At 45.8% G+C, this 12329-nt stretch overlaps 1 protein-coding gene across 1 annotated transcript in view; it reads right to left on the bottom strand.

Moving 5' to 3' along the window:
- Positions 1–7427: 7427 nt before the first annotated feature.
- ANKS1B (ankyrin repeat and sterile alpha motif domain containing 1B) overlaps positions 7428–12329 on the bottom strand; it is a 1587094-nt gene continuing 1582192 nt past the window's right edge. Inside the window, 3 exon segments of the mRNA XM_049782864.1 lie at positions 7428–9296; positions 10954–11046; positions 11048–11122. Coding sequence (XP_049638821.1) covers positions 9189–9296; positions 10954–11046; positions 11048–11122 — 276 coding nt within the window. The 3' untranslated portion in view covers positions 7428–9188.

Here is a 12329-nt window from a genome sequence, read left to right on the forward strand (position 1 = left end):
GGTTTCAGGGCAGAGCCTCTCTGAGTGGAACAGATTGACCTGTTTATCATGTTGGGGAAGACTGAGTGAGTATCATTGGAGAGGTCACCAGCACTAAGGAGACCCTTTGAGGAGTAGCCAACACTGTTAGAACTTCGAGTTACAACCCAGTGCTGCAGTGGAGTGATTTGACTTAAGCTTTACTTCACTTTGACAATAGGAATCAATTGAAAGGGGATCAAGCCAGGGAGGCAGTAGAAGGAGACTGACGTTTGAGAAAAAAAGGCATTTTCATGTGAACTAGTGCCAGACCAGCGTCCAGCAGTAAAGTTGGGGCAAGTTAGATTCTGGGTATTTAAAAAAAACGTTAATAAACCATAGGAGTGAGGAAACAACTGATTTAAACTCCTACCTCTGTGGGTCGAGCAACTAGAAGCACAGTATTGCCATGTCTGTAGGTTGGTGAGGTGGCAGACCAATATAGGAGACTGAAAAGGTCTAGCAAAGATGGAAAATTGCAGATCAGCATGGTAAGTAGAGTGTATCTTTCTTTAGCACACTGTGATCTTGGACAAAATTCCCCATGGTTAGGTCACCTAGGTACTATTATGTGCTTTTAAGTACCTGGGTGACCTGACTTATGAGGGAATTTTGCTTGCTATGTGCTTTGAGTATCTACTATGTGATGTGGCAATCAAGACATTTTTGTTGTTAGAGGAGAATGAAGACTAGCTAACAAGGTGTCCTCTCTGTGGTTAGGTGTTAGCAAATGAGGAAAAAGGTTCTGTACCCACCTTTCTCCTACTGGAGAGAAATGGAATTCATGGATTCTTCAGGACTTCCCCACCCCACCTCCAATCTTTGTTACCACACCACAGCTTGTGTTGAACAACAAACTTGTGTTGAACCACACAAGTTGTTCATAATACATTCATTTAGGCATAAAGCAGGGGTCTCAAACTCGTGGGCTGTTTGCGGCCATCCGTACAACATTTTGTGGCCCTGCCCTAGAGGAATCTTTTTTTGTTTTAGTTGTTTGGGTCACACACCCCCAATGTTCAAGGCTTACTACTGACTTTGCACTCAAGGATCACCCCGACTTTACCTCCTGTGGCCCCCAAGTACATTGAGTTTGAGACCCCTGGCATAAAGTGTTCAAACCCACCACCAGTTGACCTTCCCTTCACTGGTGTCCCCAATTTCTCACCCACCACCAGAGCCTGCCTCCATGCAGGCACAAATCTACTTCACATTACTTGTAACAACACAAAGGCAAATGAAATGATCAAACCTTATAAAAGGTTGAAACCATTCTTTCATCTGTCCATAGTATTTCTAAAGTCATTGTCTGAATTTACAAGGCTGTGGTAGTTGAGTCTTCTGTGTTATTCTTCAGGTTCACTGAGCTTGGTAGTTTACTATGTAACTTTCGCATCAAATTTCCTATGATACTACTGGGCTGACACTACCATGAAATTTTGAAGTGTATAGGATTTTGAAGTATAGGATCTATACATCTGAAACAAATTTTGATAAGGTTAAGTCTCTATTGGAGGGTATAGGCTAGTTCATGCAGAAAGAGTAATCTTGTCTCTTCCCCTTTTAAAAAATTTTTGATGGAGCCACACCCAGAAGTGCTCACCCAGCAGTACTCTTGGCTCAGCACTTCAGAATCACTTCAGGTGATACTTGGGAGATCATATGGGATCCTGGAGATTGACCCCAAGGTCAGCGGCATGCAAGGCAAGCACCCTATGACTATCTCTCCCCCCCCTCACCCCCTTTCTGAGAATGCCACAGAAGTATCAGCCAGGACTAAAATACTAAAATACCTAGGAAGTATCAGCATTGATTATTTTCTTTTGGAGCTTCTTCCAGGAAGTGACTGTGGTGATTGTGGGCAGAGGCTAATGGGTTTTCTGTTGCCAGGGTAGTGTGGGGTCCTTGAGTCCTTTTTTTTTTTTTTTTTTTTTTAATCAATTGAAGTGGCTGTGTCCAGGGTCCCTTGTGGTATTGGAACTTTGTAGAAAAGCATGCACTTTAGCCCGATGAGCTAGCTCTACCCTCTCTTCTTTGTTTTTGGGGGAGGGGATGGGGTTCCTTAGCAGTGCTTGGGTGCTCAGGGACCACTGACAGTTTGGTGCTTGGACCTTGTGCTGGGCCCATAATGTGAGGCACCTAGATGGTGCTTCAGGGGCGCTGCTTGTGGTACTGAGGATCAAACATAGGGCCTCTTACATACAAGGCATTTGCTCCATACCCTTGAAATAGATCCACTTTGAGGTCCAGCTCAGTCCAGTCCTGGGCCTTTCTATTTTATATGGAATGCTGAGGATCGAACCATTGTGCAAGGCAAATTTATGACTAACTGTACTAGGCATTTTTTTGAAAGTTGGGAGAAATCAGCCTCTTAAATGTCAAAAAACAAAAGCAAACAAACAAACAAAAACACCTGATGCTGCTCTTTCCTTGACTAACCTGGTCATGCAGCCCTGAACCACCTGCACATGTCTTTCTCTTTCTGGGAGCAGCTGTGATGATGCCTGATTTTGGTTCGTGACACCTTGAGGATGGGTTTGTGGAGTAGTGTGGCACATCAGCTTTCATTGCCTTGGTGCAGGCTGCCAACTCCTGCCTAGCATGCTTAGGCCTGGCATACTGCAGACACAGAGGTGGCTGTTTGCTCCAGGGAAAGACTTGGAGCTGCTCTACCCCAGCCATGGTGCCAGCCATGCTGCCCTATCAAGTGTGGCCCTGAGAAAATCCCAGTTGTGGGGCTGCAACCTGCAGCCAGGGACCCCATGGGAAGCTTTTAAACTGAGAATCTCTCAGCCTGATGCTGAGGGGAAGCTTCACACCAGTCTTTTGCTTCTCTTGGAAGTAAAGTGCCTGCATGGTTTTACAAAACCTCTCCAGGGTCGGGAAAAACACCAGAAATGATTTGATGACTGATTTGGGGCTCTGCTTTGTCTGGGTTACACACATGATGCTGTGTGTCAGGGTGGATGAACATCGGCATCTCTAAGCTGGTTAGCATCACCCTGAACATTGTGAGCTGGAAGTGGGATGAAGTTAGTTCAGTGAAACTGGCATTCCCAGGCAGGCACTGGGGTCTTCGGTTCGTTAATGACCCTAGAAGAAGTTTGAGCTCTTGAGTACTAATGAAATCTCACAGAGGACTTGGTGGGAAAGAGGCCTCAGAAGCAAATTTTCTGCCTGATTTGGATTAGGTTTTTGGAGAGACTGTGGATGGGCAGATGGAGGCTTGGGTTCAAGTGCACAGACTCAATGAGGGATAAACATGAGTCAGACACATGCATAAGGGACAGATAGGCACTGTGAGGAGTGGATGTAGAGAGGGACAAATAATCTCACGGGCTGCAAGTGAGAAGGCGTGGACACCGAAGTGTGAGGTAGACCTGTTGAGCATTCACAGGCTGACACTGGCCCAGGCTCACCAGCCTCCTGATTTTGCTCGAAGAAAATGCTATTATACCAGAGGGCATTATTTTCACAGGTAATAGTGAATAGTATATATAGGAGGATCCCAACTTTTTCATAGAACCTTGGGACATGAATTACTTCGTTTTACCTCATATTTCTGCTTTTTTCTATAAAATTAAGGGAAAAATAAAAAGGATGGGGGCCAGGGGCCAAGTAGTCTCAGGAGCATTGGTGGAGTTAAAAAAGGACAGAACTAAATATCCAAGCCAAAGTCAACAACTATAGGATCAAGAGACCCAAACTTTTAATAATAGAAACTTAAAATGGGCCTGTTACACTGGCAGGCTGGGGTGCCGGGGATGTACTTAGGGAACATTCATGGAGGGACTTCGACACTGGTGGTGGGAATGGCCCTGATTCATTATCACTATATGCCTGAAATCCAACTATGAAGGACTTTATAAATATCAATGGCTTCAATAAATAAAATAAAATGTTGATCGACTAGGACATGGTTTATAATTAGAAAGAAAATTTGTGTAGGAAAAAGAGAAAAGCTCTAATCCCAACTATAGAAAATTAGGTAAGAAAGAAAGAATGGTGCAACTTAAAAAAGTGAACCGTGTATCAGGTATTTATTAAGATATATATATGTATATATATATGTAGTATTTATACCACTATGTAACTGTCCAGTTTTGTACAGTTTTGGAAAAGACATGTTGCTGAAACAAATGTTTAATGATATAGCCCTTTTTAGTAATAAAAATGTATGTATATTTATATTCACATAATAAAAAGTTTGGAAGGTTTAAAAAAATAAGTTAAGGGGCCGGGCGGTGGCGCTCGAGGTAAGGTGCCTGCCTTACCTGCGCTAGCCTAGGAGACGGACCGCGGTTCGATCCCCCGGCGTCCCATATGGTCCCCCAAGCCAGGAGCGACTTCTGAGCGCATAGCCAGGAGTAACCCCTGAGTGTCACCGGGTGTGGCCCAAAAACCAAAAAAAAAAAAATAAGTTAATAATGTCTCTAAAAATAAAAGGCTTTATTCCATATATTTTAAAAAACATGGTCATTTGATTCCTGTTCTCTGGAAGAAAACTCCAGAGGCTGACACACATAAAATTCTCATTTCTTTTCAGAAATAGCTTAGGGGCAATGTTACTCGGTGGTCTGAGGGTGATTTTTTATTGATTTCTGAGAAATTGGCTATGTGTTCTTTATTAAAGTCTGTCTTCTGCGCCATCCTATCCCAACATTAGCTGCAAGCAGAATATTCCCACATATTTCAATAAGAAAGCTGGTACATCTCAAGAAAAAAAATTATTTTATGACTTATTAATGAACTAATTCTGCATAATTTTCATACAGTTCATTCTCCCAAATTCATCAGAGTATAATAAGAAAAATTCAAATAGAGTCACTGAAGTCCTTTTTTAATGATATTAGTATCCAAGGTGCCAGTCCCCCCGGCAATTCCAGTACCAAGGTGCTAAATTTCCTTTTTAAAAAAATTAGTTGCAGGTGCCTTGTGGGATATCTGAGGAGCCAAGCCACCTGCTTGGTGTGCCTGAGGCCTGAGTATGATCCCAGATGCTGCTCACATGTTCTGAGGGTGGTCCCAGTGGCTCTGCTATTGGGGGGAAGTGTGCCTCTCCAGCATGAGCACCATTGCTGGGGGTGTGTGATCCAACAGTGCTCTATGAGCAAAGCAGGGGAAACAGCTCAGCCAAGTGTGGTACCCCCAGTTGAGTGCATGTGTGAGCACCTCAGATGCCTCACAGAGCACTCCCACCAGACAGTGTGCAAACACTATAATTAGCACAGCCCCGAGCACTGCCACTAGAGCATTCCTTCCTTGAATAGGCACTATAGCAGAGTGAAAGAAAGTATGTCTGTGACCCCCTCTTAAAGAAAAAAGTGGGAGAGATTAGCTGCAAAGACTTCTTGGATCTTGGATTGGCTTTCCTGGCTCTGCTCTCCCAGGGCCTTTTCCAAGGGGACTACAGATGAAAACTGCATAAGTAGGGGCCTTGGATTATGGAGCCAACAAGCAGCATGAGACCCTGGAAGGAAACCAAGATCGAAAGGGGCAATACAGCTGGGCAAAGATGCAAAGATGGAGAAGTACTGGTGGAGACTGTACCCATGGCTCCTCGTCCTCTGCCTTTTCGGAAGCAGATACAGGATGTTCTCTTTGTATTTGGGTATTTGGGCCAGAGCTGCTTGGGCTCAGAGGCTACTCTTGGCTCCCTATCAGGCCACTGTGGTGCGACAGCCCCCAAGTTGTTGATTAGTTGTCTCCACCTTCTCTATTCCAGAGCTGACATTATAACTCTGATGAAGTTACCTGGATCAGAATGTGCTGGGATACTGACACAGAAGAGGGTTCTTTTGACTTTTAGATGACCTAAAGATGCCCAAACATCACATGAAATCCCAGTCTTGGCCTTTCTTTCAGAAATCAGAAATCTTTCTGCCTATGAAATTCTCTTCTATCTCAGACTGGTTTAAGTATGCAGGTTTTTCTGTACCATCCTATCCTAACATTAGCTGCAAGCAGAATATTCCCACATATTTCAATACGCTGGTACATCTCAAGAAAAAAAATCATTTTATGATTTATTAATGAACTAATTCTGCATAGTTTTCATAAGGTTCATTCTCCCAAGGATTCAAGGCTTTGGGCCTCTGCTCTTGTTCAGAATGAGTCACCCTGAGATTGCTTGGGCAGGTGTTTTGAGACGTGACAGACTTTGACTCCCCAGGACAGAGGGAGAGTTTCCTGAAGACCTTGGATATTGGTTGTGCATCTTCAGTATTCCATGTGTCTATCACACTCCATGATCACTCCCCATGCAGCAAGCACCATGTTTCAGGAGTAGGAACAGAGTCATAGAATGATTATGGCTCCTAAAAATTCCTTTATTGAAGCTCTTTGCTTGCTTGGGGGCCAAACCTAGCAGTGCTTACTCTTGGCTTTGCACTCAGGAATTGCTCTTGAGGTCTGGATACCTTATGGAATGCTGGAGATTGAATCTGGGTCAGCTGTATTCAAGGCTGTTGTATATACACTCAGGCCCATTGCTCAGGCCCATCCAATCGAAGCTCTAATTCTTCTAGATGATGGAATTTGTAGGCAGGGGCTTTATGATATAATTAAATGAGGGTAGGGACCTGATGAAGGGATTGGTACCCTTCTTGGAGGAGACTCTAGAGATTTTGCTGCCCCCTGCACCCCAATAAAGTAGAGGTCATGTAGCACAGAGCAACAGAACAGCTGCCTTTATGGAATACCTCAAAATGACACTACAAGGTTGGTCAAGACCTTGCATTTTATAGCCTCCAGATCCATAAGAAGTTCATTTAAAAAAAGAAGTTCATTTTTTGATCCAGCCACCAGCTCTACGGTGTTTTACTGTCAGGTCAGGCTGAGAGAAACCTCTCTCTCTCTCTCTCTCTCTCTCTCTCTCTCTCTCTCTCTCTCTCTCTCTCTCTCTCTCTCATTTTTGTTCTGTGCTCAGGGATCACTCCTGGCAATACTTGGAGAAATCATGTGGTTTCAGGGATTGAACCTGGGTTTGCAGTGTGCAAGACAAGCACTTTACCTAATGTACTAGCTCTCCAATCCCTCATGGTTCTTTCTCTTTTAGAAATTTCTGTTTCTTATAGTCCACTTTAATTTGGGATATGAGCTGGGTCACACCTCTTAGTGCTATGCAGTGCCAGGAATTCAAACTGGGGTTGTTGCATGCAAGGCCTTATGCCTTACCTTTTGCTCTCTCTCTCTCTCTGGCCCCCACTTGAGTATTTAAACAAAGACAGTCTAGGGACTTTGGAAAGTATCAAGATGGCTTTAGAGGTTGGTGAATCTTTCTCACACTGACTCAACTTATAAGTGAGCAAATTTTGTTATTTTGCTAACTGAAAAATTCCTTCAGGTGTGGGTATTAAGAAGGTGTCCTGAATGGGAGGGAAGGTACTCAGAGACCATCCAAGCACCAGTGGCTGTACAATTTATGTTTTATTTTGTGTGCTTTTTTTAATAGGATATAAATAATGACAAAAATTACAAAATTTATAACTGGAAGCCCAAGCATATTTACACATTTTGTTTCTGTTTCAGCAAAGCTCCTTTTCACTTTGCTCCTATACAATTTCCTTTGGGTACCATATTGTAGTGTTTACTCTCAGTTTACTACATACATATCAACAGTGAATAGGCAAAATATATACAAGGAACTATTCAGTTCAAGTAATTTAATATTGTATTAAAATTCTTTAACACTGAACTAAATCCATATACATTTGTCAGTTTGAGATAAAATTTAGTTATCCTTCCAAACTCACCAACTGATGAACGTAACTGATCGCCCCAGTTAGGTTTAAAATAATACTGGTTAATTAAAAAAACATTAAGACAATCCCACAATTTATCAATATAGTTATAATGAACTTCAAAATGATTCACAATATACATTAAAATGTTAATTTTTCTCTATAATGATATTGGTACTGTTTATATAATTTGATTCTACATAAATATACATTATGGTATCATACAAATACTCCACAGAGACATTAAAAAATTAAAATACCTTAAAGAAATGTAAATTTTATGTAATCAAATAGTAAGCAAACATTTATGTATTTGTGTTTGTTTCAAGAAAATTTTATTACTTTGGAATTTCATCTTTTTTATATTTATTTTTTCTACAAAAGTTTTTACAATAGTTTTATGAACATCTTTCTCAAACAAGGTTTCCATGGCAGAAATCTTGACAGCAAGAAGCCCTAAATTTATTTATTTTTTAACATGTTCTTTAAAATGCTGTGAAGATTAAACCACCAATCTTGGCGGCCTGGGCCCCTCAGCACTTGGTTTGCCCGAGTTAGGTGGGGGCTGAGCCCCAGAACCCAGCACTGGGCTGAGCCCCAGAATCCAGTGCAAGCGCTCCATGGCAAAGCCAGTCCTCTTGATAGTAAAAATTTAGTTATTTGAAATGAAACCATAAACAACCTTCACAATGAACTTACTTTGCCTATCAATGCATGAATGAAACTTTTTAAGAAAAATGTTTAGTACAAGACAATTTTTTTCTGTGCATATAATAAATTGTTTTAAATCATTCTCCACTTTTGAGTCAATCCCTATCTGTAAAGGTTAACTGATGACATATAAAATCCACAAATATAGAAATTGGGAGGCAGGATTGCCTGGCTACCACAGGGTTAGGACTGTGTTTTAATTCTCTGTCCTTTTGCATGGAATCATACTCAGCAAGAGGATGATTTTACAGCTTTGTGGGGGTAGTTCTGTTCTGAATCTACCTTTAAAACTGCGGACAGTGAAAAAAATAAACCCAAGATTGCTTTTAGACTTCTAGGCAGTATTAGAGATCCCCTGCACTTTAGTGTTGTTATTTTTAAAGGTACCCCAAATACAGTGGAGTGAGTGGTACTGGGGCAGAGTCGTTAGCTAGACCTTGGGGATAGTGGCAAGGAGAGGAGGCTGGGAGAGTCCATAAAAAATAAAATAAAACAAACATCACCTCGTGTCCCACAGGGGTGATGCTTCTTGCCGTGGGGAGGGGGCGGGGAAGGGGAGCAAGAACTTCCCAGGAGCGGTTGGCGGCCTGTGGACTGTGAGAAGGCCACCCCAACAGAGAGCAGGGTCCCTCCTGGGCCAGCGGGAGCGGAGGCACCCAGGAAAGCCTGCCCAGGACTGTGGGCGTGCAAGGCACCACGAAGACGGGCCGGCGAGGATCAGAAAATCGTGGTTTCATACTTGGTATTAATGCCCCTCTTATTGTCTTGCCCCGGCTCCACAATCCACGGCAGGTTGGCCAGAGTCTTTTGCTCAGATGGGTCGATCTGCTTTAAAACAGAAAGGCTGATGCCTGTTATACGGTACCCGTATGGAGGTGTGAGCCTGCACCCCAACACTCTAAGGCTGCTAGAACACTTCCCCCACCCTGGGGAGCTGGGGGAGAAGGGAAGCACTTGATCCATCTGTCCAGAGTGTGTGCAACAGGGCACCCCTCCCCAGATACACGGATGGGAACAGAGGGAGAAAGATGTGGAGAAACTGCGATGGAAGGTAGGAAGGGGCAGAGCAGAAGCTCTGTCTCCATCAGGGAGACAGACAGGACAGGTTGGGCTTCCTGGAGGAGGGCATGATCCTCCCCAGCTCTCAAGCATTCTTGGTTTTCTTGGCTGGATGAGGCCCAGAGTTCTCAGGACTATGGGCACTGGGGGTGCCTGCCTGCTGCGCCTGCCCCCCCCCAACCCCGTTGCCCACAGCCCACAGCACGCCATGGTCTGTCTCCCCAGCTCACAGAAGGCTCTCATGGAGACTGTCAGCGGACTCTGAGCTTGTCTGAGCCCAGCTCTGTGCAGGCAGCCCTGGTCCCCTTTTCCTTCCCTTGAGCCAGGCATGTGATGTGGCCTCCTGCTGAAGTGAAAGACCACGTGCATTGGGGTCACTTCAACTCCAGGAGTCCCAGGCTCTTTCCCAGAACTCAACAAATGGGGCTGGGAGATGCCCACGGAGGGAGGAAGGAATACAGAGGTCAAAGCTGAGCAGCTCTTCACCCTGCATCTCCTCCTCCTCCAAGAGTCTGGATGAATAGTCTATGAGCACCTGCCCTGCACTCATTTACCAGCCCACATAGAGATTGAGGAGGAAGGAGCTTGGCTCAGATTCTCCCAAAGCTCCCGGAAAATTCCTGCTTATTTTCTTTTGGTAAATCTCTGTTAATAAAGGCTTTACACAGGGGCTGGGAAATGGCTCAATGTTAGAACTCTTGCTGTGTGTGTGTGTGTGTGTGTGTGTGTGTGTGTGTGTGTGAGAGAGAGAGAGAGAGAGAGAGAGAGAGAGAGAGAGAGAGAGAGAGAGAGAGAGAGAGAGAGAGAGAGAGAGAGAGAGAGAGAGAGAGAGAGAGAGACTGGTCTCCAGAAGTGACTCGAGGTCACAGAGCTAGAGAAGTAGCAGGGTGTAGCCCCCAAATAAACAATTCCACACAGGACTGAAACCAGGCCACCCACTTTCGTGGGACAGGCATCTACTGCAGATTGGGAAATTCTCTGGCTGGAACTAGGGAACTGCGTTCTAGGCGCTTGGGGACAGGAGATTCGGATATCTCAGGGAGGAGGGAACATTGTGCTAAGCACAGGAGATCCTAATAGAGCATGCGACAGGAGGGTCATGGATGTGGGGTGTGCGGGAGGTCCTGCAGAAGGAAGATCGCTGGGTTTGCCGCTGGGAGAAAAAGTAGTTCTAGGGAGAAGCCACAGTGGAAGCTTGGGAAAGGAGGCAAGCGTAGGCCTGAGATAACGCTTCTGGGGCTGAATTGGCTCCAGGCTGCACGCGCGGGGCAAAGGCTTTGGGCAAGAGCAGGTGGGGGCCGAAAGGGGCTGAACTGGGAAGGGCGTCCTGGATGGGGCAGGATGGCATGGGGGCTCGAGGGAAAGTGGTGTTTACTGACCCCTTTTCTTCTCACCACCCACCACCTGAGTCTTTGCTACTTACCACGGACTTGCGGATGCTAACGCGAGGCTTGGGGATGGGCTTGGAGGGTTTGTTTTCAAAGCTTTCGGGGAGCGTGGAGGAATGCCCCCCCTTTCCTGGCTTGGAGGGCCAGCTGGTAAGCGACTTCGAAGGCCTGGCCCAGCGTTAGGATGATTTCATATGCTAAGTTCTGCAAGACAAAAGAGACATCTTTGACAGAGCGCACAAGGTGCACCAGGAGCCCCGAGGGGCTGACATCGGAGGTGGGAGGTGAACTTTAGAGGACCTTGAACTTCCCACCTGCAAGTGCTGGTGACTCAGTGAAAATCTGGGAGGGCCCCAGCACCCCAGGTCCGAGTTGGGGTCTCCAAGAGGCATTAGTCACTAATGTCATGTGCCTACTTAGAACCATGCAGCGCCGCTGGAGGTGTGCCGCGTCCTCCTGGGAGTGGGGGAGCAGCGCCTACGTTCACCAGCCCAGGACCCCCCTGCACTTCTTTCGGAGGACAGAGGCTTTGTCAGGGAAGGGACCCCTCCAGGCCTGCAGCCGAGCTCCGGGCGCTCCCCGCGTGGCTCTGAGAGGGATCCCACACACTCCACAGGAGGTGCTCCTATGAAGTTTGGGTCTTTTTTTTTTTTTACCTCCAACGACTGTGATTCAGTGAACATCTCTGCAACACAATCAAAATCTAATTTAGGCAAAGAGGAGCGGCATTAGTCATGCGGTGTGGGGCTCACAGCGCAGCAAACGGGGAGCAGAGCCAGTTTCCAGCTATTTCTTAAGGCGCTGCCTGGCCCTCGTTCCTTTCCCCATTGCCCAGGCAAATGGCCAGACAGGAGCTACAGCTAGGCTTGTGCCCTGCCCGTTTTTTTCTGGAGGGATGAGAATTGTGGGCACACCCAGCTCTACTGGGGGTGGCTATACCCAGCTCAGTGCTGGGGTTGCTCCTGGTGTTGGTGATGGGAATGGAATGTGGACCCTGTAACAGGCCACACTTAGCCCTCTAAGCCCCTGCCCGGACCCCAGCTGGCCTCTGGACCACCATCTGTGGAAAACTGCTGCCATCCCGTCGCTCTCTTCTGCTGTGCTATTCCTACCTTCTTTCCCAAGCTCTCCCCCTTTTCCCTTGTCACCAAAGAAATGTAGTAGAATCATGACCCTAGTGGTTGGTAGGGAGTTTGCCTTGCATGTGGCTGACCTGGGTTCAATCTCTGGCATCCCATATGGTCCTCCAAGCCTGCGAGATGTGATTTCTGAGTGCAGAGCCAGAGCCTGAGTGCCGCTGGATGTGTTCCAAAAACAAAAAAAACAGACTAAAGAGGTAGGATCCATTCCCACCATTCCCAGCCCAGAAGTGCAATGCCCATGGAGCCCACTGACAGTAGGGGTCTCTTCT

Source organism: Suncus etruscus, chromosome 11 (genome assembly GCF_024139225.1).
Source record: "Suncus etruscus isolate mSunEtr1 chromosome 11, mSunEtr1.pri.cur, whole genome shotgun sequence".
Lineage (NCBI taxonomy): Eukaryota > Metazoa > Chordata > Mammalia > Eulipotyphla > Soricidae > Suncus > Suncus etruscus.